Genomic DNA, 26,345 nt, shown 5'->3' with positions numbered 1-26,345 from the left:
ATCTCTCTCTTCTCCCTACACTCCAATATGAAGTTCTCCACAGCAGCCATTACCCTTCTAGCCGGCGTCGTCGCCGCGGCGCCCGCCTCCGAAGTCTCCCGCAGCCGCGAGCGCCGCGCCGGGGGCAGCGAACTCATCCAGCAGCTCCAGTCCACCTTTGACCGCAATAACCCGAACGGCACCCCCGCCGCGGCCGGAGACCCGGACGACCTCAACGGTGATGGTGTCATCAATGTCTTCGAGGCAGGAGCCCAAGCCAGCAAGCGTAAGCGCGGTGGTGGCGGTAACGGTGGCCAGCAGGCTGCTGGTGCCGGTGCTGGGGGCAATGGTGCCCAGGCCAAGGGTGGCAATGCCGGCGGTAACGCCAACAACCAGAACAATGCCGGCAATGCTGCGGACGAAGAGGACGCCGCGGCTGGCAACGGTGCTGCCGCCGACGACGGGGAAGATGCAGCTGCCGGTAACGGCAATGCCAATGCAGGCAACGGAAACGTGGCCGCAGACGATGAGGATGCGGCTGCTGGCAACGGCAATGCTGGTAATGCGAACGCCGGTAACGCCAATGCTGGAGCCGGCAACGCGAAGGCTGGCAAGAACAAGAACGCCGGTAACGGTGCTGCCAACAACGCTGGCAACGCCAACAATGCTGGAAATGCTGCTGCTGGCAACGGCGCTGCCGCTGACGACGAGGAGGACGCGGCCGCCGGCAACGCTGGCAATGCCGCCAACAACAACAACAATGCAGGCAACGCAGCCGCCGAGGAGGATGCCGCAGCTGGAAATGGCAACGCTGCTGCCGATGACGAGGATGCTGCTGCCGGCAACGGAAACGCGAACGCAGGCAATGCCAACGCTGGAGCAGGAAACGCAAAGGCTGGCAAGAACAAGAACGCCGCCAACGGCGCTGCCAACAACGCCGGTAACAATGCCGGCAACGCCAACAACAACAACAACGCTGGCAATGCGGCTGATGAAGAAGACGCTGCCGCTGGCAATGCAGGTAACGCCGCCGATGAGGAAGACGCCGCCGCTGGAAATGGCAACGCTGCTGCCGATGACGAGGATGCTGCTGCCGGCAACGGAAACGCGAACGCAGGCAATGCGAACGCTGGAGCTGGAAACGCGAAGGCCGGCAAGAACAAGAATGCTGGCAACGCCAACAACAACGCCGGTAACGCCGGCAATGCCGCCGATGAGGAGGACGCCGCGGCAGACAACGGAAACGCCGCTGATGAAGAAGATGCTGCCGCCGGCAACGGCAACGCTGCTGACGAGGACGCCGCTGCCGGTGGCGCCGCGAACAACGGGACTGCCAACGCCGGCGCTGCTGCCGGCGGTGCTGGTGCGGGCAAGGCTAACAAGGCGAGCAAGGCCAATGCCTCTCGCAACGGCCGCTCTCTCAACCTCTACGCCGCGCGCAACATTGCGCGCGGCCGTCCCTCCCGGCGCACGTAACTTCTCTTTGGGTGCTGAGGAGTCTGTCTTTCATGCCGCTGCTGGTGGTAAAGGGGACTCTGATGACCTAGACAATCCCAAAGGCGCCGGTGATGACTCTGAACAGACTGGTGGGCCAAAGGGCACAGGCAAAGGCAAGGGCAAGGGCAAGAACAGGTCGAAAGGCAAGTCTTCGTCGTATTCGTCTAGGAAAGGCGACGAGGGCGGAAATGGGCCTGGGAAGGATGGCCGACCTGATCGGTCTGGCGACGGCCTCAGGGTGGAAGAAAGTCCCGCAATGATCGGTCGCCCTGATGGTCCTGGGTCTGGGCTTGGATTTGCTGAGTTGTCCGAGTTTTTTGAGATTCGGTGTGATGAGTGAAGAAAATAAAATGGTAATTCAAAACTGGCGTAGCGTTTTCTTGGTCGGTAATGTGAGGGAATACCTGTCTTTACAGTTCTATACCTAATTCAATGAGATGGGGTGATACCATTAATCGAGTACGAGCTGATATGTGCCAAATGTCGCCTAATGCCTATTGGCATGGTTATCTCAAGATTGAGTAGAATATGTCTTACATGAAAGGGTCATGTTGGATCTCTGGAATAGGGACATGCATGGAGCCAGCGTTTGACCAATTGAAATCTTAGGCGCTGAGCTACAAGGGAAGCCACTCTAATTTGTGTATTGACTGTAGTTGAGTTGTGAAGTTAGACCATCCATTTCAACCATCAGGCCTAACGTCACGAACCGGACTATGCGTGCGGGATTGTGGACCGACCTAAGTAACTACATGTAGTAATCAGTTACCAAAGATCGCGATGCTAGCCTGGATCAGTCAAGGTATGTCAGCTTTTCCGAAGTTGCCGCTGCCTCACCGTTAACCGGAGCTGCAGGTCCGGCCTCGAGTTCGCCACGGCCCGCCGAGACACAGCAAAGTGGGACCGGGCGTCGGACGGCTGCAAGACTTCTATGACGATTTTGTTGCGTCAATCTTTCCGACGTCACTAGCTGGTCACCCCATATCCGAATTACAAATCGTCAACTTCTCATATGATATCTGAATGCACGTTGTACAAGATTCTGAAAAGAAGACCGTCGCTCTCATCAATTAGACCTGAAACTACCTTATAGACAAGATACCCCTGATCATCAACCGAAGACCGCCACGCTATAGTAATACCCAAAGTACCTTGGAGAAGAGAAGAGAAACAGAAGCTCCTCAGAGAATAGTAGAAGAGAGAAAAGGCTCACAAAGCCACCGCCATGAGTTCACAAAGCTCAGTCTTCCAGCTAAGCGGCACATGCAACAGCTACGACTGGGGCAAAAAGGGTCGCGACTCGCTCGCCGCACGCCTCTGCGAAAACACCCCAAGCGGCTTCACAATAAACGACAATGAAGCCTACTCAGAAATGTGGTTCGGCGACTACCCCGACTTTCCCGCACGCGTACTGGAGACAGGCGAGCTCCTCAAGGACGTCCTAGACAAGAACAAGGAACAACTGCTCGGCAAAAAAGTCATCACCGAGCTCGACGGCCAGCTCCCCTACCTTCCCAAGATCCTGTCCATCGCAAAAGCCCTACCCCTCCAGATCCACCCAAACAAGTCTCTCGCCAGCAAGCTCCACGAGCAGGACCCCGAAAACTTCACCGACGCCAACCACAAGCCCGAGATTGCTGTGGCACTGGGTCCGTTTGAGGTCTTTGCCGGGTTCAAGCCTCTGGACCAGATCTCGCCCGTGTTCAACATCCCTGCCCTGCGCGACCTGATCCCCGATGGGACGACTAGGTGGACCGACGAGACGTTACGGGAGGTCACGCGCCGCATTTTGCTCGCCGATGAAAACACTGTCGAAAAGGCCTCAAAGGCTCTCGGCGGCACCCCGCGCGAGGAGCTGGGCGGGAACGGCTACGTGCTGGATCTTCTGCCGCGTCTGCAGAGTCAGTTTGGTAAAGGCGACAACGGCATCCTGGTTGCGCTGTTGTGTATGAATTTTTTGTCGCTGGAGGCTGGTGATGCGTTGTATATCCCTGCCGATGGCATTCATGCTTATCTGTCTGGGGACATTGTGGAGTGCATGGCTCGTTCGAACAACGTCCTCAATACGGGCTTCTGTCCGCCCGGCGACAGGAACAACATTGATTTGTTCAGCAAGACGTTGACTTTCAAGGCGCATAGCAAAAATGACGTGCTTTTACCTGCGGAGAAGAGTTCTCGCGGCACACAAGGACGTACGGTCGTGTATCCGCCGCCGTTGAGCGAGTTCGACATGCTGAAGACGGATTTGGACGAGGGCAGCAAGACGGAAGTTTTGAAGGCGGGTGAAGGACCCTCGGTTGCTATCGTCACTGACGGCGAGGGAGTCTTGGAGGCGGACGGGAAGAAATTTGACGTCAAGGCTGGTCATATCTACTTTGTTGCTCCCGGCATCGAGGCCAAGTGGGAAACCAAGGGGAAGATGCAGGTCTTTACGAATGTGGTCTAACTGGCCTGGCGGTCAGACTTTCAGTAGAGGATGCACAACAGATTTTACATATTAGAACATGAGAAATGCGACCTGATGAGGCAATGGTCTGGGTTCTCTTCATCCTGTATGATAAGTATTTTGAAACAATGGCCGCTACAGCGAGAGAATTGAACTGTTCCGACTTGAGCGAAGTGACGATTCACATGTCTCGAAGTAAGAAAGATGAGCTTGATTTGATCGTAATGTCGAATGGTCAAGTAAATTTTGTTCATCGAATTAGACTTACGTGCTATTGGAGTATCTATTCTAACATCATTCAAAAATAAGAGTATCACACTATGTCTCCTGGACGACTATAACCGCACATTCAATTTTCTGATGCCTGCTTATAACCGCTTATGTTTCAAGCCCGTGGTCGATGATCTCTCCGTCTCGCGCTCTTGACGGCACTCTCAACCGCCAAAGGTAGATCGAGATGGAAGAACGGCCTATTGATAGCCCCAACAGCCGCGAGGTGCCGAATTCCTCCCTCTTTGGACCCCAGAACACCCTGTTCCATAGCCGATGAGGAGGAAGACTGCTCGGAATCACTTGCCACACACGCCGACTTCGACCTCGTTGTAACAAGTTGCTGCTCGCACATCATCGGCGGCCGCCCTGCCAAATCAGCCAAACTGAAAACCGGCTCCCACCCCTCCAAATGACCCGTCCTCGGACACCCAAACCCAGACACCGACAGCGCGCGCCGCGTCCACCGGTTATGAACACCAGCAAAGTGCCACTCCACTGGCTCCGGTGCCGCCCACCTATCGAGTTGGTTCCGCAGGTCAATCAAGCCCTCCACGGCGCCCGAGTCCATGTTATTCACGGCAGCGCAATCGAATATGACGGCCCGGAGGATCGGCTTCAGCAATGATGGGGACTCGTTATCGGTTTCAACTGTCGAGGGTGGCGGAACGGGCTCGTTCCAGGGGCGGTCGCCTGGGTGGTCGTAGTGTGGTGTCGTGGTGCGGCGGGTGGAGTGCGTGACGTGCTCGATCAAGCGGTCAACGTACTGCGCTTGGTTCAGGTAGTTGAAGCCCTCGGTGAAGCGGTAGATGAACACCCCTGGGTAGAGCTCATTGACTTGAACAGCTGGGTTGGTGCCGTCTTTGCGATCTAGCGGGAGGAACACGTCGTGTGATGCCGGGAGACGCGGCGACGGAGGGGCTTTGCCGTGGAAGAGGGTCTGCGAGCTGCTGATGGAGTGGTGGTCTGAGTCTTTGTGGTCGAGGGTGGTGCTGGTGTGGTGGTCCGGGTGCTGGTAGCCGCGCGCGGCGCCGAGGAAACGGCCTTTGGAGCGGGCGAGGCGGAGGAGGAGAAGGGCTGCAGAGAGGGCTACTGTGACGTAGATGCCGTCTTCGAGGCTGGTGAAGATGGAGACGAAGACGCCAATGAAGTAGATGAAGACGTCAGGCGGTGACATGAGCCATGACTTGAAGATGTGGTCTGGAGAGGTTATGAGGTTGATCACGGCGTGGATGATGAGAGCTGCTAGGCTGGCCATGGGGATGTAGTAGAGTACTGAGGTGAGAGCGTATAACGCGAGGAGGAGAATCGCTCCGTTGAAGACGCCGGCCATTGGTGTCCTCACTCCGGCTTTTGAGAGAATTGCGGTGCCGCCGAAGGAGCCTGTCGAAGAGTATGCGCCTAAGAAGGGGCCGAATAGGTTGGTGCATCCGATTGAGATAAGTTCCTGAGATGGCTGGACAGTATAGTTGTTGATGCGACCAAAGGACTTGCCGATAGCAATGTGTTCAATCACAAGAATGATGACCGTAGCCGGTAGATCTGGCAGCAGCGCCGAGATCAGCTTTGTATTTAAAGAAGGCGGGCCAGCGTGTGTGAAGCCTTTGGGCAGTGTCCCTGTTATACGGAACTTGTGCTCTCCGTTCTCTAGCCCACGGTTCACCAAAAAGCTGATAAGTGTGTATAGCAAGATAGTAAAAGTCATGCGCAGCGAGCAGAGCATCTCCCACATACGCTTCCGCTTAGGCTGCGACCTGGCCATGCGCTCCGTGTACCACTTGATGGCAGCCAGCAGCACCAGAGCCGTCAGTCCGATGGCGGCATCGAGCTTAACGCGGGGCAGACCACGGGCCGTGTTGATGAAGACGCGATAAGCGGCCTCTTTGGAGTTGACGCCGTCGATGCCGAGGAGGGATGGAATCTGGCTGAGGGTGATTGTGATGGCGGCGCCGGTGACGAAGGCGGAGATGGCAACGTGTGGGATGAACTCGATGATCCAGTCGAGGCGGAGAAGACCGAAGACGAGGAGGACGGCACCGGCGAGGAAGGCAAGGGTTTTGGAAATTTCTTCTGGTTGGAATTCGCCAGGGTGTTCTTCGAGGACTTTGGCGCTGACTTTGCCGACGAGGAGGGAGACGACGGCGGTTGCCTGTTATACAGTCAGTATGAAATTGCTACAAGGATGTAACACTATAAGCATCTTACTCCTATCGCAATATCCTTGGAGGTTCCGAATATCCAGTAAAGAGCTGCACCAGTGAATGATGTGTAAAGTCCATATTCAGGACTTAGGCGGGCGAGGAGGGCATAGGCCATAGCTTGTGGGATGACGACGAGACCAAGTGTGACACCTAAGTAAGGAATTGTTAGTTGATGCCGCCAAGTTGCCTGGCCTGGAACCCCGGAAGTGCTTACCCGCAATAGCATCTGAGATGAGCCAGCGAGTGTTGTATCTCAAAATCCATTTCGTAAAGGGAAATAGGCTTTTGACATAACGAGCTGATCCTTCTTTTGTTGGTACTTGCTCCAACAGCCACTCCTTTACTGTGGGATCCTCTTCATAGTACGGTTCGTATGGAGAAATGGCGTTGACAACGTGGTCGTGGAGTTCTTGTGTCTGGTGGCGGGTGCTGGCTTCAAGATCGATACCGAGAATCTTTGCGAGAAACGCACCAGCTTTGCTGGCCGCCATATTGGATACAAATATGCTTGCTGCTATTGGATGTTGGGTGCTTATGCTAATTGGAGAGTATGGTTGATAGTTTCCAATGTCGTTTCAAAAGACTAGATGTCAAGCCGTTGATAGCTGTCACTCGATGTAGAGGAAGCAAAGATCGTCACCGTTCAGATGGAAAGAGCCGAGCGAAGACAGTGTACCTAAGTATGAACCGAAAGAATACATGGGTTGGTTATAGGACAGAGACAACGGCTGTCTCGAGAGGCAAAGACCGACCGCTTTACAAGAAGCCGCACCGCCAGCCGCCTTGGCGCCCAAGACTTATCGAAGGTCGGACAAGGGGGAAGCTAGCTTGGCAGCAGACCGGGGAAGATAATCCTTACGTTATGGGGCCTTCACACGGCGAGCTAGAACAAGTATCCTCGGGTCTTCTTTGAGTGAAGTACAGGCAGTATCTGGGCCAGGTGTAGTTCTTTGCTCGTCCCGGGCACTTTCATGTTGACTAACATCATAACATGACACTGACGCGATGCGAGACATGAGACGAAAACCTGGAGGGAAGAAATTCAGATTCTCGGGCATCTAGTCAGCATCCTCAACAAGCCATCACGGCAGTGGCAGAGATTTCGTGGGGAGGGCGGGTCCCGTTCCCACGATGCCGGCGTTGACTAGACTCTCTCGGGGACCAAAGATGATGGCCTAGAGGCTAGTGCCCTAGATGTGGATCACGAACATGAACGGTGGAGCAAGACTTGACTTGTGTCGCCGACGTGGATGATGCGAATGATAACGCGTTGGCACGCCCGCAAAGTGCTGTCGACGGTGAGTGATGGGTGTCCTTTTTTGGTCACCGGCCGATAGCCGTCCCGGAAGAGGCTGGGTGGCGCGGGTATCGGTCCTCGGCGGGCGGGATCCACGATGGGGAACCGGCGCGGCCCCGTTAGTCGGGGATCAATGGAGGTCACGCTTCCTTGTCTTACGGTGGTAAGAGTATTAAAGTTGCCGCTTCACGGCTATTTTATTCTTCTCTTGGCATTGAGTTCATGCGGCTCTGGCGACTGGAGCACGTCTCGTCGCCAACGACTGCGATGGTCCTCAGTCCGCTGTCGTCAAATCTCATGAGGAATCGCACCCTTACTAAGGTACAGGGATATGGGAACATTCCTGATTCTAGATGTTTCAACAAAGTCGTGACGTTCCAATAGAGACAAAGAGATAAGATCCCGGTCTACTACCGGCACTCGGTCGGTTTCCACTACGGCGGCATATGGAGTCAACTACGGTGACGTCGGTTGCTGTCAAAGGCGGTGTCGTCCTGTTGAAGCACCGGCCACATGATTTGGCTCATCAAAGGTTGTCCCTTCTTTAGTCAGAACCTTTGTTGGTTGGCAGGCGTGGCATTCTGCGCTAGTACAACTTACCATCTCGCGATGTTGTGAATACCTATCCAATCGCTCTTATTTGCAAACCGTGCTTTTGTGAACCAAATCACAGTCTGTATCTGGCTGTCATGAAGTTGATGGTGACAGGAACGAGAATCAGTTCTATCTTAGCTTGTCGATCAGACTACTTAGATGACAAACCTCTCGGAAGTCGGCAGTCCCATTCCGAGATGCAAACATCTCGCAACATTGGCTCAATGGTCTAGAGGTATGATTCTCGCTTTGGGTTCCGACGTCTGTCTACTCTGCGAGAGGCCCCGGGTTCGATCCCCGGTTGAGCCCCTTCATTTTGCTTTTTTGCATCATTGAATTATGCCATGTTTGCTTGGTTGATGCCGTGGTATTTGTTGTGTTCTCGCGGGCTTGGAGAAAGTTTGGAGTCGTGAATTACGCGCGGGATCGGCACGGAGCGTAAGTGGGTCCAAGCACCGGCCTCCGCCCCGGCTAAGCCCGACAATGTTGTTCAGCTCGAGACTCTGCTGTTCCCTGACCTCTTCGCCTTTACCGGAGCCCGGAGTTGGATGAGGTTCGCTGTCGCCTGAAGGAAAGCATAATCGAATGATCTGTCACCATCCATCACGCGAGCCTAAGATCGGATCTGCGTGGGAAGTCAGAATCGATACGTGGCTCACGAGCCTTGCACGACATGAGCTAGCTGTCAGCCCCGAGTCTATCCATCCGAGCTAGAGCGTCAGTTTCAGGGGGGCGCGTCCGGGCCTTCGGATGGTCTTCATCGAGAACCGTCACTAGCTTGAAGCGCCACTCGAAAAGATCACCAAGAGGCGTCCGTCATCCTTCAACTGAATGGGTGTGTTGATATGCCGGCGGCAAATAAACCTCGCGATTGACATTAGCTGCCACCGAGGAAATTGTTGCGAAGGGATTATTGCCAGCTCCTTACAGGCTCACCAAACAATTTTCGAGCCCATTCGTGTAACCTCAAATGCAAATGTCGAAAAGGGGAATTATTCACCATTGCCATTTTCATGTCCGTGGGGAAACACACGTTCGTGCCGGCGCGCCTTGGCAGTCCATGTTGCTACAGCAGCCTGCACCTCTCGACCTTAACAGCGAGCGGCATAGATGCTATGCACTTGCATTGCGGCCTGCTTATGTTCTGTTCGATCCCGCGCCGAGGGTGCGTGCTGGGCTGGCTGTGGATATCTTGAAGGCGGTCTCCATGGGGGATGGGGGTCATCTCCAGATGCCAAGAACACCGGACTCTGCGATTTCCGCTATTTTCGATGATGCCCCCTTAATGGCACAGTTGGCTCTGACTTACAATAGCCGAATGTGCAGCTTGCAAATGCATGCACGGGTCCCGAAGCCTCGCAGCCAAACCAATTCTTCGGGTCACCCGATGCGCACTCCGTCAATCGACTTGGCGATGCTTGATCCTTTCCGACCAAAGCAACATAGAGCAAGAAGATCTTGAGGCCCTGCACGGAAAGTGGGGGAGGATGTCATAGTTTCTGCAGGAGTAGCTGCCTTTTTTCCTATACGCGCTGACCTTACACAGTTCATCCGATCACTGCGAGAAGTGCTATTCTAAGGTTCTAGACTCTCTTCCTACGGCGCAAAGAAGAGTGCACTCTCGAGTCACGAAGCCTGAGCCATAACCCAGGGAACACATCTGGGCTTCTGCTCCCATGTATGTTCGGACAGTCTTGGCCATGGACGACAAGGCGGCGATAGCCTGGATGCCCAGGCGACGCCACTCGGGTGTTTTTCTCCCATCATGATGGGGAATACGGATACAGGCCAAAACCTTGGTCACTACAACGGCATATATAAGCCATCATCACCTGGTAACCTATTGATGTTGGATCACCAGGCCAAGCTTCGTCTCTGAAACGATACCCAGCTTCCCTCGCGTCGAATTCCCTTCCCTCCCCTTCACTCTCTTGACAAGATGTTCTTCCGAGCTTCTCACCTCGTGGCGGCGATGGCCCTCTTTGAAGGGTCATCGGCAAAGGACTGGTTGAGTCCCGAGTACAAGTACTTTTACCAGTTTCCTCTGCCGATTCCGCCGGTGAAGCAGCCCAAGATGTGAGATATGCAGCCCCTAATCCTTGACTAGCATACTGATGACAACCAAGGTCGATCACGAACCCGGTCACAAACAAGCAGATCGATTACTACGAGGTCGACATCGTTCCATTCAAGCAGCAGGTCTATCCCAACAAGGGACCGGCCTCGCTTGTGGGCTACGATGGCATCTCTCCTGGTCCTACCTTCTTGGTGCCCAGGGGACGGGAGACGGTTGTCAGATTCACCAACAAGGCTGTTCTGCCGAGTGCGGTGCATCTCCACGGTTCGCCTTCTGTAAGTCTCTCGATGCCCGTCGTATCTTGCCACTTGTCTAATGCCATGTCAGAGGGCACCTTGGGACGGGTGGGCGGAGGATCGCATCCTCCCTGGGCAGTACAAGGACTACTACTACCCCAACAGCCAGAGCGGGCGCTTTCTGTGGTACCATGACCACGCGATGGATATCGTAAGTTACCCAGGCCTTGTATTGGTCTCATCTAGCTGACCATGAATGTCAGACTGCCGTCAACGCATACTTTGGTCAGGCCGGTGCCTACATCATCCAGGATCCCGCTGAGGATGCTCTCGGCCTCCCCACCGGATACGGCGTAAACGATATTCCTCTCGTCTTGTCATCTAAGCAATACAACAATGACGGTTCTCTCTTCTCTCCCGCTGGCGAGACCGACAGCCTTTGGGGCGACGTTATCCATGTCAACGGCCAACCCTGGCCCTTCTTCAAGGTCGAACCCCGCAAGTACCGCCTCCGCTTCCTGAACTCCGCCGTCTCACGATCCTTCATCCTCTACTTCCAGCGCCAGACCGGCGGCGCCAACATTCCTTTCCAAGTCATCGCCTCCGATGCAGGCCTCCTCACGGGCCCCATCACATCCTCCACCCTGACTATCTCCATGGCCGAGCGCTGGGAGGTCGTCTTCGATTTCAGCCAGTTTGCGGGCCAAAACATTACGCTCCGCAACCAGGACGACGTCGGTAAGGATAAGGACTACGGCTTCACCAACCAGGTGATGCGCTTCGTCGTCAGCAAGCCCGCCGTTGTCGACAATGCCGTCGTTCCCGCCAACCTCCGCAACGTGCCCTTCCCGCCGTCGCAGGGCAATGGCGTCGACCGCAAGTTCCTGTTCCACCGCCAGGGCGGCGGCTGGAAGATCAACGGTGTCGGCTTTAGCGACGTCAAGAACCGCATTCTTGCCAACGTGCCTCGCGGCAAGGTCGAGATTTGGGAGTTTGAGAACGGCGGCGGCGGCTGGACGCATCCCATCCACGTGCACCTCGTCGACTTCCGCGTCCTCAGCCGCACGAAGGCGAAGAGACCCGTCCTTCCATATGAGGCTGCTGGTCTGAAGGACGTGGTTTGGCTTGACGCTGGTGAGGTAGTCCGCGTTGAGGCGCATTATGCTCCATGGGATGGCGTGTACATGTTCCACTGCCATAACCTCATCCATGAGGACCACGAGATGATGGCAGCATTTAACGTGACGGCCCTAGCCGATTTCGGGTACAACGAGACTTCCTTTGCCGACCCAATGGAGGCTAGATGGAGAGCTGTTCCGGTTACAGCTACGGCTTTTAGCGCTGATGCTATTACGCAGAAAGTGCAGTTCATGGCATCGCTTCAACCTTACAACAATGTTGATGAGGTCACAACGAGGCTAGATCAGTACTGGTCCACTCGTGGCGGCGTCAAGATGAGACGTGTCAAGAGAGCTGCACAGGCTGCTATTGATGGACCTCAGTAGATGATCTGAGGTTGACTCTCCTAGAGTCTTGTAAGATATTGTGTAAAAATCATGTACATCTGACGAGGTGGGCCGAGGGAGAGCAGAGAGTATACTTTCACTTGTAAAACATTACTACTTGTACTGGACTTTTGGTATTCGAACTTATATTTTATACTTATACATAGAAACATAAAAACTAGTAACGAAACATGCACTTCTACATTGCCTCAGGTAATTTATTCGACGATAGGTGGTTGTGAGCTTTTCTTTGCTCTCTTCACCTCACTGGGAAAGAATCCTTCCGTTTTTGGCTGAATGAATGTTGAGACATCTCCTTTAACAGTTCAAGAAATCGCAAATGGCACAAAATTGGCGAGTATACAAAATAGGTAAGTCCATTGCGAGATTGAATTATCGTCCTCTATGTACTTTCCATGACTTATTTAACTTCAAGGGTTGCTGAGCAATAAGAATGATACTAGTTCTCCAAACATCGGCCAAGTCCCACACAACGAGAATGACCAACTTCAACATAAGTTCCTGTGCATCGTTGCACAGGAACGCTTGAATCCAACGAATGGCAGCAAATTTGACATCGACCCTCACACGAGTGTAATGAGATTGGAGCAAGCCCTGCAACGAACTAGCACTGATGCACGCTAGACCCTCGGGCGCTGTTGCAGAACCAAACATTGGGATCATTGAGCATGTAGCCGACGTCAAGGTTGCCATTCTCGATGGTTCCGGCGACATAGTAGCCACAAGCGCTCGTGATAGTCGAGAGACCCGCAGCGAAGCTAGCCTCGGTGATGCGGCCACTGCCAGGCCCACGGCCGCAAAGGAACACGACAACGTTGCCGCTAATCTTGTACCACGCGAGGCCAGGTCCAACGTCGGACTGGCCGCCTGCAGCATTGATATCGTTCTTGATCTGTTGGACGGCGCGGTCACAGTCGATGTTGTTCAAGAAGTTGCCGCAGCCGCACCACACTGTGGCCGCACGCTCGAAGAGCTCGCTGGGGGCCGGGGAGCGGCGGACCCGAGAGAGGCCAGGCCTCTTCACGGCTCGCGCCTGAGTGTCAGCCGAGGCGAGGCCGGCCACAGTGATGGGATTGGGGTCTTTGACGTGGACCTCATTGCCCGACTCGTCGTAGTAGGCTAGATAGGTGCCGTCGGTTGCGCCCTCGGGGATTCTGAAGGCTGCTGAAGCAGCGACGAGAGCTGCAACGAGAGAAAGAGATAGATGCATTGCAAGGGATTTAGTTTGATGCTTGAAATTCAAGATTTTGATGGAGTGGACTGAGGAGTAGAGGTCGATTGTTGTCTTCTGAATTATCAGTAGGCTCACTGTCTGAAAAACAGGTTCCAGTCGTGTCCTTTTATATTCAGATTGAAGAGCCTTCTTGGCTTCTTTCCCCATCATCCCTCAGCTTCGCAACTCTAAGCAGCTCCTGAGGATGCCTCTACGGCCCAGCCTAGGCGAGGCTTCTCCCCCACTTCGCTTCATCAATGTAACATTCGCTTCTTGAAAGCAACGATAGCCTCATTTCAGCCGGGCGATATACCCTGGGCGATGTCGCTGCAGTTGAGTTGTCAACTAATACGTCTCCCAAGCTTCACAGCGAAGACTTAGACGAGTCACCCGGTCCAACTCGCATTCAGACCCACAAGGAGACCTCAAGCTAAAGACTAGGTAGAGGAACAAAAATTACAGGCCATGATTGGACCCATAGCACGAGAAATGCTCCACCCTTGAGTCCGAGGCTGCACGCATCACATGTTCCGGGAAGAACTGCATTGAGCAACGATGGTATTCTCACATCACACTAGTACTACCCATGGCAACTGTATGGGTTCCTTTAGGGCTATGTCTTCCAGCAAGGGGCTTCATTCTACTTTCAGGAGATGATTGACCAATCAGTTACCCGCATGTATATTAGGCATCTTTGGCTACATCAGCCGTGCCGCGGTGCACAGGGTTGCGAGATGGTGATTAGGTAACCCTAATGCGCATAGATAGGCTGGACGGCGACTAGATAACACACGCGCCTATTCAATCTTGCTCTTATTGGTCAAAGTATGTTCAAGACGAGAAATGGCTACAACTTTTGGAGAACTCGCTATTAGAAGTTCCCTCGGCCAAGCCAAGACACTTCCCACGATGCACCAAATGCAATGCTACATTGATCTAGACTATCTATGCAGTCTTTGATATGTTTTACGCCGCATGACAGCTTAATGTCTCAGTCAATATTGGGACTTTGGTTTTCTTTGACGCTACTTACAGCGGACTCGAAGCTAACTTTGCAGGACTGAATGACAAACTTTGCATATTAGAGCAAGATGGAGCCTACGACCGCTGTCACAGTGACCATGGAAGGAACATAGCATAATGAAGAAATGAGGGGAATTATTTTTGTCACTTGCATTTGGCATCTTCTTCACGCCTTCACGTGAATGTTTTGCTACCTGTACCATAGTGCCTTGCTGCTTAAAAGTGGGGGGAATATGAGAAGTAAGACTAACCAACCTCCTCGTTATATCAACACCTACGTAGCATCAACCCCCTGGATGGGCAGACTTTCCGTCTTCAGGCGATCGTGAGGCATTTTGGCTCCCCCAAGCCCGCATCGTTACTTCTGGACTGCGAACATGAAGTCGTATGGATGTTGTCTCCACATCAGGACTCGAATTGCTATCTGAGCACAATTCGATATGTCGGCTTGTGTCTAGGGACGTCAACTATGCCAGGGGATGCAAACCTGTTGAGGCTAGTCGGGGCAGAGCATGTGGTAAAGCTGTATGCCGCGAACTCCGAAGCCTGGATAACCACGCGCTGAGCTCTGCGGGAACAGCTTCATGGCTGGTTGGCGCCAGCGAGAGCTCTGTTTCCCCGCGCGTATTGAGAAAGGGTTGGCACAAAATTCAGAGCTCTAACATTGTCGGCCAGGAGCTAAAGCTGTAAGCTGGTAGCGTGGTATTGCTACATACAATGTCCAATACGTAATTTTAGTATTACTGGCGGCATGAAGTAGAACAAAAACGGCATATGTTCAAGAGAATACCTTACTCACACATGCCAATATTGTACGAACTCCTGGATACTGCACCGACTATTTCTTAGCAAATCTTTCTTACTTTCGACGTCGCTCTGGCGCTTTAGCCAACGAAAGCGAATCTCCTTCGAGTCCGTTACTCTAGAGCGTTCTAGGATAGTTTCCATTTCGAGTTCGTAGGGTCTGACTCTTCCCATTTTCGTGCAGCAGACCTCGGTATTCTGCATCTGTGGAATCCCACTTTCGTAATTTAGGATAGCAATCGATGAACATGGGCGTGTCCTCGGTGACGATCGCTTTAAGATACTGATACAATTGCACTCTTGCCTCTCGTAACTTGTCCTCCGGCGATGGTGACCTTTCAAAGTTGGCCGCCGTAATAGGCGAGAACCTACGTCTTGCCCAAGAACCACGTGATTAGTCGTCACAATCACGGTTTTAAGAAGTTCGAAGAGGTGTCCATATGATAAGATGTCTTGGTTGAAGCATGCGGTCAAATTATTTCGAGCAGCTGTACTGATTTTTGCTGTATTGCTTGACGTCTCCAAATGTAGAGGGTCGCAGGAAAAACCGGACACGACATGGGTTGACACCACAGCCTTCGGATGCAAAACGAGGAATAGATATTCATTGTCCCGAACAATTGCTATCGTCTTTAAAACAAGCCTCTTAATATGTCGTTTTTGGGCTTTCCAAACGGCGGGAAGTTGCATATGCTGAGGGCAGACTTTTGCCTCAAGGACCATTTTCGGACTCTGCTCAAGCCAGCTAACCAGGAATACGTCTGTGAGCTGATCACTCCTTACAAAACGAAGGACCTGGAACCGGGAGTCCAGTATTCGTCCCACGAGTTCACGCCTTTGCCGTACCAGCGCGACCTGGGTTGGACCGCTTTGAAGGGCTCGGAGGGAATCCTCCGCGTCTGTCGTACAAAGCATCTGTGGGAATAATTGAGAAGTGCAGAAGTCCAGTATAGGAATTAAAAACAAACATAAGACTAGACGCGGGAGGTAGGGCGTGCTCTTACCTCCCCGGCTGCATAACAGTCTCCATAATACTGAGGACATTGTGAAATTTGGGAGAAGTAAACGACATAAACGAGTTGAGGTACGCCTTGTTGCCGACAGCGATTCCGCCTCAGCGCTCCGCCATCGAATCAACAGTTCGGAGTTCAATTGCAATAAAGCCTACAGACCCACGATCGTCGGTCAATATTAATCTCTGAAGGTTTTTGAACATTAATCATCTCCTTCAGCTACGCATGTTCTGCGGTAATGAAGATTGCAGTTAAGCGTCATTGCAAAAAGGCGTCACATCCAACTAGCCTCTGGTGTTTCTCATTGGAATATTTCACACAAGTTTTTCTTTATCATACTTGACCCAGAGGTTACAGCAAAGACGATCCCTTTTCTTCAACCGACATAAAATGAAGTTTATGGAACAGATCAGGCAGAAAACTCTGCTTCGCCGATCGTTTGCCAACATCAACTCCATGTTGAAATGCAGGACGTAAGACCAATCTCACTGGAATGTAACGAGGAGTCAATTGGAAACCAGCAAGAAGTTCAGACTTGAAATTGGCCCCAAGTATGAGATGATGTCAGTCAAAATAATAACTGGCCCCAGCAAAAAATGGCCCCCAGATACATGATCCCAAACAAGCCCAGTTCAATGATATCTCGATTTGGGGCCGCTTACATTCTGGAGCATAAAGGCCATAAATTCTTCAGAGTTCTAAGTTGTTGATTTGTTATATCAAGATAACAATCATCAACGCCATCAACCTGAAGTTGACCGGAGCATTACCGAGACAAGCAAAACGATAGCCAGGTCAGTGTACAACTCCAGTCTTGAAGTCTGGTGGGCACTGACATTGGGCTTCCCAGAATGCGGGCAGACCAACAGAATAAGAACGCCCGCCTGGACCACGAGCCGAAGAGGTCGTCATCAAGTCACCCGATGGATCGCTGGCTCAACCAATGCGCGAAGGCGGAACCCTGGAACGGGCTCATACACATGCGCAAAGACCATGCGGGCCCTCCGTATGGAAGGCCTGACGATGCCAAAGCCTGGAGCCAGGCAGGCAATGCAAGCTCAAGCGATTCTGCCTTGAAGTCCTGGAACCTGATTCTCAGTACTAGCCAGTCTGTCTTTGAACTTTAAAAGCCAATGTTAGGCGGACTTGTGAAGATGAGTTGCATGGGTTGCATGGGTAGCGGAAAAGGGAAACACAATGTGCAACCCCATGAAGAATTTGTTGATAACTGAGCACAATCCCTACAAGCATCCATTGCTCATGTTCGAGACCATTTTGACATTCCCAGAGCAACTTGAAGCGTTCCTACACATACGCCATCAACCATCATGGCAGGCAACCATAATCTGACGAAGGTGCTCCTTCCTCTGGGCATGACCCCCAGATCCATTAAACATCTCTAGGGCTACACAGAACAGGTGTCAGAGGGCGTCCACAGAGAACCGGTCCCGCAGGAGGCTGAATGGCGTCTTCGCTGGTACTTTGTCCAGATCCGCAATACAAGTAATTGTGGAAATTACATTGAGGGTGTGAACGATAGAGAGTTCGGGGTGATCTTCCGATGCTTCCAGAACTATCACATGGTTAAGGTCGACGTCGTATACCTGAGCCAAAGAGGACACGAACAGATGCGCAGAAATTTCGACACTTGGGTGCCCATGCTACCTCCAAATCAGTCTCCGGTAGTAGCGCCGCAACAGATGGCTCAAGTATCCCGCAGAATCCTCACCCGAACATGAGTACCCCTGTTCCCCAACCTTCGGGAACAGCACTACAACAAGTGCCCATGCCGCAGAATCCTCACGCGAATATGGGTACCCCCAATCCTCTGGCCTTGGAATAGGATCCAACCAAATGCGCGCACCGCAGAATAACCAATCGAATGGGATGCGGAGAGCCCGCAGTTCGAGTCCTCCCATCTACTGATCTCTGATAGCCCTCGACCCCCTGTTTCCGGGACTGGGAGATCTCGACTCTAATCAGCCTCCAATGAATCCAATTTCGGTCCTACTGGAGTGGATAACCGGCTGAACGATGGGTCATCGCACCAGAGTGATGAATACATGAATCAAACAAACCTGTAAGACTCAGCCCGTTACCTCGGCAGGAAGAATTGAACTGACAAGATTGGACAGGAAAGTTCGGCCAAGAAAGATTGTACAGGAGAGAAGAGACGGGAAGGTTCAAACGGGGGGTGATCCAACGACTCAATAGCAAGCAATAATCATCATCAGGATGCAGTGCAGCAGTTGATTTGTCTCAGTAGGACGGTCAAGGTCCTCAAAGACCGCAGCTACCCAGGTCCTATGAGACCAAATTTCTCCCAAGCAGTTTCAACATAGTACATCGGTCTTTGCGGACCAAGGCCGATGTCAAAGACTCGGTCTACATTGGCCTCGACCGAATTGAACAGGGTGGTTGCCACCTCAACTTTCAGTGTGTTGTTGCCTGTGATGAGGAAACTCGAGATATTAGCCACGGGGTCCGTTGGGTCAACCGGCGTAAGTTCCTTCCCATTGACCCAAGCTCTCAGGGTGTTGAGTACGGTTCCAAAGTTGATAGACACGGCTGTCTGACCGTCGACAGCCCACTCAAAGCTGTGGATTACGTTCCGGCCCCGCTCAGATGCTCGATGCCGGAGATGTTCGTCCAAGGCCTCAGAGTGTCCAGCTGACCAACATCAATAGTAGTGACCTCGCCTTCCAGGGTGTCGTTGTTGGCAGATGAGCCGTATGACTGGACGATGAGATGCCAAGGGGTCAGAGTAACGATAGCTTGAGCTGGACCGGTCGCATCAGGGAGAGCAATCTGGGTCCCGTTGCTTAATTTCACCCATGCCTCGTCAGATCCATGCACCCGTGCGGCAAGGTTTTCCGACTGAGAACTGTTGTCCGATTCGACGTTCGGTGAGTGTTCAACGACGAAGAGGTTGTTCTTAGTATTAGTGGATACCGGGATCAAGTATGAGTGCTTGCTGTGCTTTCAGTCCGATCTTCGTTGTGATGCTGCCTGTAGAGGTGGTCTGGCAGTCGATCAGAGAAGGTGATTTTCACGATCCATTTCTCCCCGACAAAGTCGGACGAGATTTGTCCTAACACCTACTGGTCGCGACTATGCCTTTCAACGCATTGCAGTTGGATCCATCCCCTGATGGAAAGTCATACAGTCAGCTGTGGTTTGTCGAGCGGATCATGGCAGATGGGACCCTTTGGGTAGGGCGGTATAGCCGCGTCGATGACCCAATGGATACGCCGACAACTGGCGAAGCGCCTCAGACGAGTGATGAACATGCCTCTCAAAGAGCAGTCCCATGGATTCGATCTCAGGTCGTCAACTTGTGTTTGGCATGCTAGCTACTGCGATGACAGCCGTCAATCAAGATTCTGCCGAGAACGACGAGTCTAATTCAAATGGCAAGCTTCCTCTAGGCATGATGCGCAATCAAGGAACCAATCTAGTCTACCTTTTGACGGCGAATCCCTGGAGCTCGAGGCTGAAGTCAATCGCGCACAGAAGCTTGTCTTAGTTTCTGATGTTGACAAGCCCTGCCTGGTTGACACGGCATATAACGCTGATTGGGAGATTTTGCCCCGGTCGGGGATTCGTTCTTTGAGCACCTGCTGGGTAGTCGAGGAAATCGCTTAGGAATAGTCTGCTTGGGAAGACGGTTTAGAAGGGAAAGACTGTTCGGAAGGGAAAGACAAGGACACAGCTGGCCAGGCTGATTCCCGAAATCTCGACGTGGGATCGACAGTAACGGAGGGAAATAGCGGTACACATCTGTATCGGGTTATTGCAAAAGCCAAGGGTCTTTGGGAAATCATGGAGCCTCCAGAAAAAGCTCATTACTTTGTTTGAAACTGGGAGAAAAGAAAAGCAGATAAGATTCAAACTTTCTCGGGAATTGTTAGATTGGCCTGCTACTCGTGGCTGGCTGTCTAGCTGTGATGAAACTGTCCATCTTCAAAACGGGCGACGGGTGTGAATTATCACTGCAGAGTGTACAATTCGCAGAGCCTATTTAAGTCTCGCGCTATGTTATTGATAGGTTACAAGGTTTCCGACCATAGATAACGTGTCTAGTAAATAGTCAGTAGGTAGTCTCGAAGGGAGCCTGGGCGTCGATTTAGGACGACTTAAGTAACGACTCACTGTCTCCAGTAGGCATGCAGTCTAGTATCCTTCACCTCATTCTTGACCTCTGCGCACAACTGCTCAACGGCATCTCGCGTCCAGCCCTTTACTCTGGTCAAGAGGCCCAAAGAGAACGCCTCGAGGCCCATATCGAGATTCGCGCAGTTCCATCGACCGGCTTCTTTGAGTTTTGGGTCATCGGGCCAGTTGTTGAAAGGCCATTTGTAGATCTGGTGGTGTATCTCGATGAAGCCAACGTTGTGAAGATCGTCAAGACAGTCTACAGCGTAGTTGATAGGCCGACCCACCTCGTTTGAGGCATCCACAAGCGCGTGTTGCCAGCGGTAGAGAGCGGCGTCCGGTGGCACGGAACCGTCGTCACAGTAAGATGGAAGCTCGAGGTCTTGAATCTCGAAGTAGCCACCGGGCTCTAGATGACTGCACTAGTATCAGCAAGTGAAGCGACTGTGCGGCTTAATTCTTACTCGTATGCTCTTTGAATCATAGATCGAAAATCTGACCAACTGCCTGCACAGGACCGATTAAAGATGTAGTCAAAGGGTTGCTCCCAAGGCCAGTCGAGCTCGAGGTCATCTATCTCAAAACTGCAATTGGCGGGAACACTACGTAAGAGTGATCAGCCAAGCAAGCAGAAGACGGAGTGAGGCTTGGGCTTACAGATCAGGTTGAATGGCGCTCAAGTCCACACCGATAACCTGGAAACAGTTTAGTCAACGGGAAAGCGTGATTTTTTGTCTTATTCTTGTACCTCAGAGCCGGGATATGCATCGGCTAGCACAGTGTCAGTCTCGCACTCATCAAAACCCTCCCCAAACGCGTGGGAACCGGTCACGAGTTCATCACTCACCAAAGTCAATCGCCCAGATTCCAGTTCCGGTTCCCAGATCCAGAACTCGCCTTGCCGTCTCTCTCCCAGGGCTTGTCGCTAATTCTCCATCGAGTGTGATCAACCACAGATGATGTTGAAGATCTACTTGCTGTGAGTAAAGTTGCAGGGAAGGGGACCAATGGTAATACGTACCGTAACGTATGAGTTCCAGCTACACTCTCAAATCAAATTAACGCGTTTCAAGCCAATAAGAATGGTGGATAAGAAAAAAGTAATTACATCGTCATTCGGATACGCATATTCTGTTAAATGTTAGCCAGAAGCACATGTGATTGAAGCAAACTGGTGGCAGACTCAACTGCCTTCGCTCATCGAATGGTACGATCTGCCGTTTTCAAACTGATACTCGAAAATATCTGACGTTATTGAAAGAAGATCGGGCTGCGCGGGCGGCTGATGACATTAAGTTATGTACAGAGTGAAGATGCCCGACTCAAGTCGTAGTGAACATACCTCCATATCCTCAATCGCAGAGTCGAGATCAGAGTCCATCTCCTCGGCATTTGTCCCCTACAGCTGTCAAATTTGAACTTCAAACATGGTCAGCAGTTCCAAAAGCGAGCCTGACGACTTACCTCATCTTGCAATTCAAGATCGTCGTCGACGTCCATCTAATTCAAAACATAGGTAGCGTATATGATAGTGTCAATGACGAGGATGGGCGAACCAAACTGTCGGGTTCTGAGTGGCGTGGGAGAACCGAGCAGCTGGTGCGGGGGGAAGGGGGGTGGAAGGCCGCGGCACATGGAAGAACGGGCAGAGGGGTCCATTATGAATGGGTTAGGTTTTCGAACGCTAATCACGGATATCAGTGCATGTTTTCTAGGAGCAGGGGCTCGAAGGACATTGTTTTCATTGCTGGTCTCAACATGCTCTTGTTGGTTCCAACTTCCAAGTGCGGAACGTTGGTGTGATGAGACTTTAGCCGTTGGGCGGTTACGAAACTCTCTTGGACCAACCAGTCGGTGTGATGAGGGGGCCGGCTCGCCTCCGATATCAGCTATTTTTCCAACGGGCTCAGTAGCGTTGTAGAATGTAACAGGGGCGTGGCGGTGACGGGGATCCTCTTGACAACGAGGGTGGAGCAGCTTTCCAACAATAACAACCAGAGTCGCAAAGACTTCGAGGCGCGATTGTGCGTTGGAGATCGCTGACACTTCTGGCTTCACATTATAAACCGCAAATTGGCCTGCCCGCCCCACAGACGAGCATCCGAGATGTTCTCAATTGTCTGGCCGGTTGGCCCAATGGCAAGGCGTCTGACTACGATACACCGTGGAATCAGGAGATTGTGGGTTCGACCCCCATGCTGGTCAAAACTTTTGCCTATTGACGATATCGTCGTTTTGCCGGCCAAGGAACGATGTAGTTGAGTATATTTCATCGAGAGCGGAAAGTCGTCAATAATGAGTTCTCCATTAAGCTCAACTGATCTCCAATTCTGTTCTCGACCCAATCTCATAATACGTGGAAATAATGGAATTAAGCCCAAATTTGATTTCCCCCGCATGTCATTCCGCTTTCGATGGGGTGCACGATGTGTACTGGGCAGGTACTCCGTACATCACAACCGAATCAACAGGGCGATCGCGCCCAAAGCTGACGAGAGCTGGTGAAGTTACTAATTAGATCAGGAAGAAGTAGTTTTCATACTCTAAGTCCGCTTAGACTGAAAGAAGGGTAAGGATCCAGCAACCTCTGAGTTGACCAGGCATGCTGGGGGGCACAAACCATCAATCATGGAATCATTCTATTAACATTACGTGCAGTTTCAGGGTATAATGTCGATCCCAAACTTCTTACTTGACAGAAAAGCGGCAATTTCGCGGTGTCCAGAAACTCGGTTTATGTCCTATCGTCTGGAGTTGTGAGATACTTATCTTCTCCGTAGGTGGAGTTCAAAGTAATCGATCCAACAATGTTTCCAGACTCCAGTCTAATAAACGTGTCAAGCTCCCCTTTTGACAGTTTATCACGGGCGAAAGACAATTGCCTCGAACCTCGGATCCAATTTCCGTATCCCCCATAGCCTGTATGCTGACCGAAACACAGGTTGACGCCCGTTCCGTCAACGGAAACACCGCTGACAGAGCCTTTCCACTTAGTGCACCAACTGTTGCCGTGGTCGTGACCGCTGAACACTCCAATCATACCCGGGCTATCAGCAACCGCCTTCATGAATGCCGAGTCTTGGCCGCCGTAGTCGCAGGAATCTTTTTGAGTCCCATCTTTGCACCAGCCTTGAGCTTGATACGACAGCGGAGAATCGTCGTTTATCCCAGGATTCTTCTCAGGGTCGATGCCCTGCGATTGAATAGCACTCGAGGCCTTTGGTGGGATGTGAACAAATGCGACACCCGGAATGTTCTTGTTGTGTTTCTTGTTGAGATCTGAATTGGTGGACTTGAACCAGTTGACGACACTTTCGTCGACCCAGTTGGGCTGGCCCACCAATTTCGCTGCATCATTCGATCCAGTCTGCATGAAATAGTAGCCGCCTCTGCTGTCAAAGAACCATAACACCAGCTCCGGCGTACAATCGTCTTTCGTGCAGCCGGAGGCATAAACCGGTAGATAGTAATTGGACACCCCAGCGTTGGAGTCACTGACCATCTTTTGCGTTCGAGAATTTGGCCATTGTTTCTCGCGCGCCATGATATCGCTCCCCGTAACATTTTGCTGATAGTCGTGGTTACCGTAAGTGCTAGCCCAGGGAATACTCCGATCGACTATGGGCTTCACCAACTGATCGAGCACGAATGTTGCGTTTTCTGCAAAGGCATTTTCTCCAGTGATGAGGTCACCGTTCAGTACCACCAAGTCTGGATTGGCATCGTCTAGCACCTTGGTGATGACACCGACAGTTTTCTTATCTGCAGCAGGGCCGAATGCTTCCCAGGCGTCTACAGGAATGCGGTATCAGCACTGAACAGAGCACAGTATACATGGCTGGTGTTCCTGCGCCTACTTCATAGACTTACTCTCTCCGAAATGAAGATCTTCGAAGATGGAGATCTTGAAGTTGCCATCTTTACTGAAGCTCAACGGGTCTGAGGCTTTGTCGCGACGGTGCAGCATTGGGGATTGACGGGACAGTCCTGCAAAGGCAGCCAATGCCCAGATGAAAGTCGCCACTTTGAAAGTCATCGTCAATGTTATGGGTGCTTGGAAACACAGCTGATCTACCGGAGCACATGTATAACCTTCAAAACTTTCGGAGCCTGCTGAAGCTATATACAATGCCACCATCTGAAGTCTCGCAGTGGCTCGGCCAGGTTGCTATGGGACATGGTTTCACAAATGCAGTCAAGGGATGTCGAGAAACACCAAACGTGCATACTTAGAAGGACCTACAAGGGGCCATTGATCTTTTGTTTCGAGCTCGAAAGACGAACAGAATTTGTATGAAGCCAAGCACATCAATGCGATGTTGCAATTGCAAGGGGGATGATCTAGTATTAGGATACTCTCTTCGATCCACGCGGATAGCGTGGCAAAGATCCCAGATAGTGATGAATGGAGCCGCTGGAGGGTTTGTCTGCTTGCCTGCTCGAACCTCGATCTGAAGGTCCGGACCATCTGTGCAGCTAACACGGACTCCGACCTGTCACCATCAGTCAACGCCCTCTAACCACACTAGCTTCCATCGCTTTGATCTTAAGCTCGAGCATTTTCTTCCACAGTAATCTTATATTGGCCGGTCTCCCCACGGAGTTGGGGAAACGGAACTTTGCCATGAACCCCGAGTGACCTCAACCGACCTACCTACTTCACGGCCGGTAGCTTACCCAGACCCGAAAGCAACATGTGCTCTCATAGTACATGCTTACGTGTCTGTCTTACAGTATGTAATACAGCTTCAACCTTTATCTCCCTCTTGAAAAGAGCATAGAATAGAAAGACCCTAGTGTTTCAACATTCTCGAGTTCGCATTCTGAGAAATATTGATCATAATTGTCAGGATCTGACTAGGTGATTATTTTACGAAACGTGTCAGAGCTGCGACTGTCCACGGCTTCTCACGTTGTTTCCGAATCCTTTGATAAAGGTGATCGCTCTGCAGGCACCTATCTACTGCCTGAAACTAGTTCCCAGTCCAGTTCTGTATCAGCTGCCGAACCGTATCTTGAGGTGTTCTTCCAGAGTTGTGGGCTTGCGAACATGCCACAAAGACACAATCTCACTAGCCGGCACCTCGAATAGTCCCTGGTCGCTCAAGAATGCGACAACCTCTGGGAGATACTCAAAGTTTCTAGCTCTGCCTTTCTCCTTACGCAGTCTCGCAATCTCTTCCGCAAGCATCCCCAGGGTGCCTTGGCGCTTGACCTCAACAAAGGTCCCCGTCGCCTCCTCGTATGCCAACGCCAGTTCCTCAATCGTATTGACTCCAGAGCGCATTCTGAAGAATCCTCCCTTGCCCTGTTGAACGCCGTCCCCATTGATGAGGATCTCAATGGTCCATGCAGCAACGTCGTCTTGCGCCGTCCATGAATGCAATTTCTTATTTCCCTCGCCCCAGTAGCGCATTTGAGGGACATCACCAGAAGTATCGAAACCTCCCGGCCCGTACGGCGTAAACAGGAGGTCAGCGAAAGTGCCCGTGAGAAGATACACCGGCTTGATTGAGCTTGTCATGGCGGCCTGTTGCTCAAAGGCAATATGAGCGTCGTAGTGCTCGAAATCGCCAAACTTGATCTTTGTCCAGTCATTGTTCCACGAGGAGGCCATAAAAACCTTGACGTTTGCCCGCTCGGCAGCCCTGAGGAGTAAGAGGCAACCGTCGAGATCCAGTAGAGGTGTCGGGTTGTAAGCGCAGATAATCGCATCAACACCGGCTACGGCCTTATCTAGAGCTGGGATATCATAGTAGTTGCGACTTGTGACGAAGGACTCCAGACTCTGGGCCAGCTCAGGACTCAATTTTGAGGGATCACGTCCCAGGCCCCTGACAGAGACACCGCGCTCCTTCGCAACCATTGCTAAGCGGCTACCAAGGCTGCCAGATATTCCGGCGATTAAGACGAGCATGTTGATAAGTGTAGGTAGTTGGTAGAAACTTGCGTTTGTGAGATTGATGAGTGCAGTTTATAGCTCGATGGTACCGATTGGGCAGACGAGCCTCCGC

General features: G+C 52.0%; 8 protein-coding genes across 8 annotated transcripts; 3 read left to right on the top strand and 5 right to left on the bottom strand.

Moving 5' to 3' along the window:
• Positions 1-27: 27 nt before the first annotated feature.
• Positions 28-1,816, top strand: CPAR01_11280 (uncharacterized protein; the record flags this gene model as incomplete). The annotated part of the gene is made up of 2 exons (XM_060495539.1): positions 28-1,435; positions 1,509-1,816. 2 exons carry the CDS (start codon positions 28-30, stop codon positions 1,814-1,816), a joined length of 1,716 nt encoding a protein of 571 aa, XP_060345887.1.
• Positions 1,817-2,701: 885 nt separating this feature from the next.
• CPAR01_11279 (phosphomannose isomerase type I) lies at positions 2,702-3,922 on the top strand (the record flags this gene model as incomplete). Its single annotated transcript, XM_060495538.1, has 1 exon — positions 2,702-3,922. One exon carries the CDS (start codon positions 2,702-2,704, stop codon positions 3,920-3,922), a length of 1,221 nt encoding a protein of 406 aa, XP_060345886.1.
• Positions 3,923-4,307: 385 nt separating this feature from the next.
• CPAR01_11278 (sulfate permease) lies at positions 4,308-6,884 on the bottom strand (the record flags this gene model as incomplete). Its single annotated transcript, XM_060495537.1, has 3 exons — positions 4,308-6,341; positions 6,398-6,543; positions 6,608-6,884. The coding sequence occupies 3 exons, from the start codon at positions 6,882-6,884 to the stop codon at positions 4,308-4,310; spliced, it is 2,457 nt and encodes an 818-aa protein (XP_060345885.1).
• A 3,339-nt stretch (positions 6,885-10,223) lies between these two features.
• CPAR01_11277 (multicopper oxidase) lies at positions 10,224-12,102 on the top strand (the record flags this gene model as incomplete). Its single annotated transcript, XM_060495536.1, has 4 exons — positions 10,224-10,360; positions 10,411-10,636; positions 10,689-10,808; positions 10,861-12,102. 4 exons carry the CDS (start codon positions 10,224-10,226, stop codon positions 12,100-12,102), a joined length of 1,725 nt encoding a protein of 574 aa, XP_060345884.1.
• Positions 12,103-12,727: 625 nt separating this feature from the next.
• On the bottom strand, positions 12,728-13,333 carry CPAR01_11276 (uncharacterized protein; the record flags this gene model as incomplete). The annotated part of the gene is made up of 1 exon (XM_060495535.1): positions 12,728-13,333. The coding sequence occupies one exon, from the start codon at positions 13,331-13,333 to the stop codon at positions 12,728-12,730; it is 606 nt and encodes a 201-aa protein (XP_060345883.1).
• Positions 13,334-20,209: 6,876 nt separating this feature from the next.
• CPAR01_11275 (methyltransferase) lies at positions 20,210-21,990 on the bottom strand (the record flags this gene model as incomplete). The annotated part of the gene is made up of 11 exons (XM_060495534.1): positions 20,210-20,255; positions 20,329-20,748; positions 20,796-20,933; positions 20,989-21,026; positions 21,080-21,102; positions 21,179-21,371; positions 21,440-21,462; positions 21,520-21,613; positions 21,674-21,730; positions 21,796-21,831; positions 21,874-21,990. 11 exons carry the CDS (start codon positions 21,988-21,990, stop codon positions 20,210-20,212), a joined length of 1,185 nt encoding a protein of 394 aa, XP_060345882.1.
• Positions 21,991-23,065: 1,075 nt separating this feature from the next.
• CPAR01_11274 (calcineurin-like phosphoesterase) lies at positions 23,066-24,367 on the bottom strand (the record flags this gene model as incomplete). Its single annotated transcript, XM_060495533.1, has 2 exons — positions 23,066-24,123; positions 24,202-24,367. 2 exons carry the CDS (start codon positions 24,365-24,367, stop codon positions 23,066-23,068), a joined length of 1,224 nt encoding a protein of 407 aa, XP_060345881.1.
• A 960-nt stretch (positions 24,368-25,327) lies between these two features.
• Positions 25,328-26,248, bottom strand: CPAR01_11273 (uncharacterized protein; the record flags this gene model as incomplete). The annotated part of the gene is made up of 1 exon (XM_060495532.1): positions 25,328-26,248. The coding sequence occupies one exon, from the start codon at positions 26,246-26,248 to the stop codon at positions 25,328-25,330; it is 921 nt and encodes a 306-aa protein (XP_060345880.1).
• Between the last annotated feature and the right edge of the window lie 97 nt (positions 26,249-26,345).

Source organism: Colletotrichum paranaense, assembly GCF_030867605.1.
Source record: "Colletotrichum paranaense strain IMI 384185 chromosome Unknown Scaffold_9.1, whole genome shotgun sequence".
Lineage (NCBI taxonomy): Eukaryota > Fungi > Ascomycota > Sordariomycetes > Glomerellales > Glomerellaceae > Colletotrichum > Colletotrichum paranaense.
Note: the sequence above shows the minus strand (reverse complement) of the source record. Positions and strands in the feature narration are given on the sequence as shown.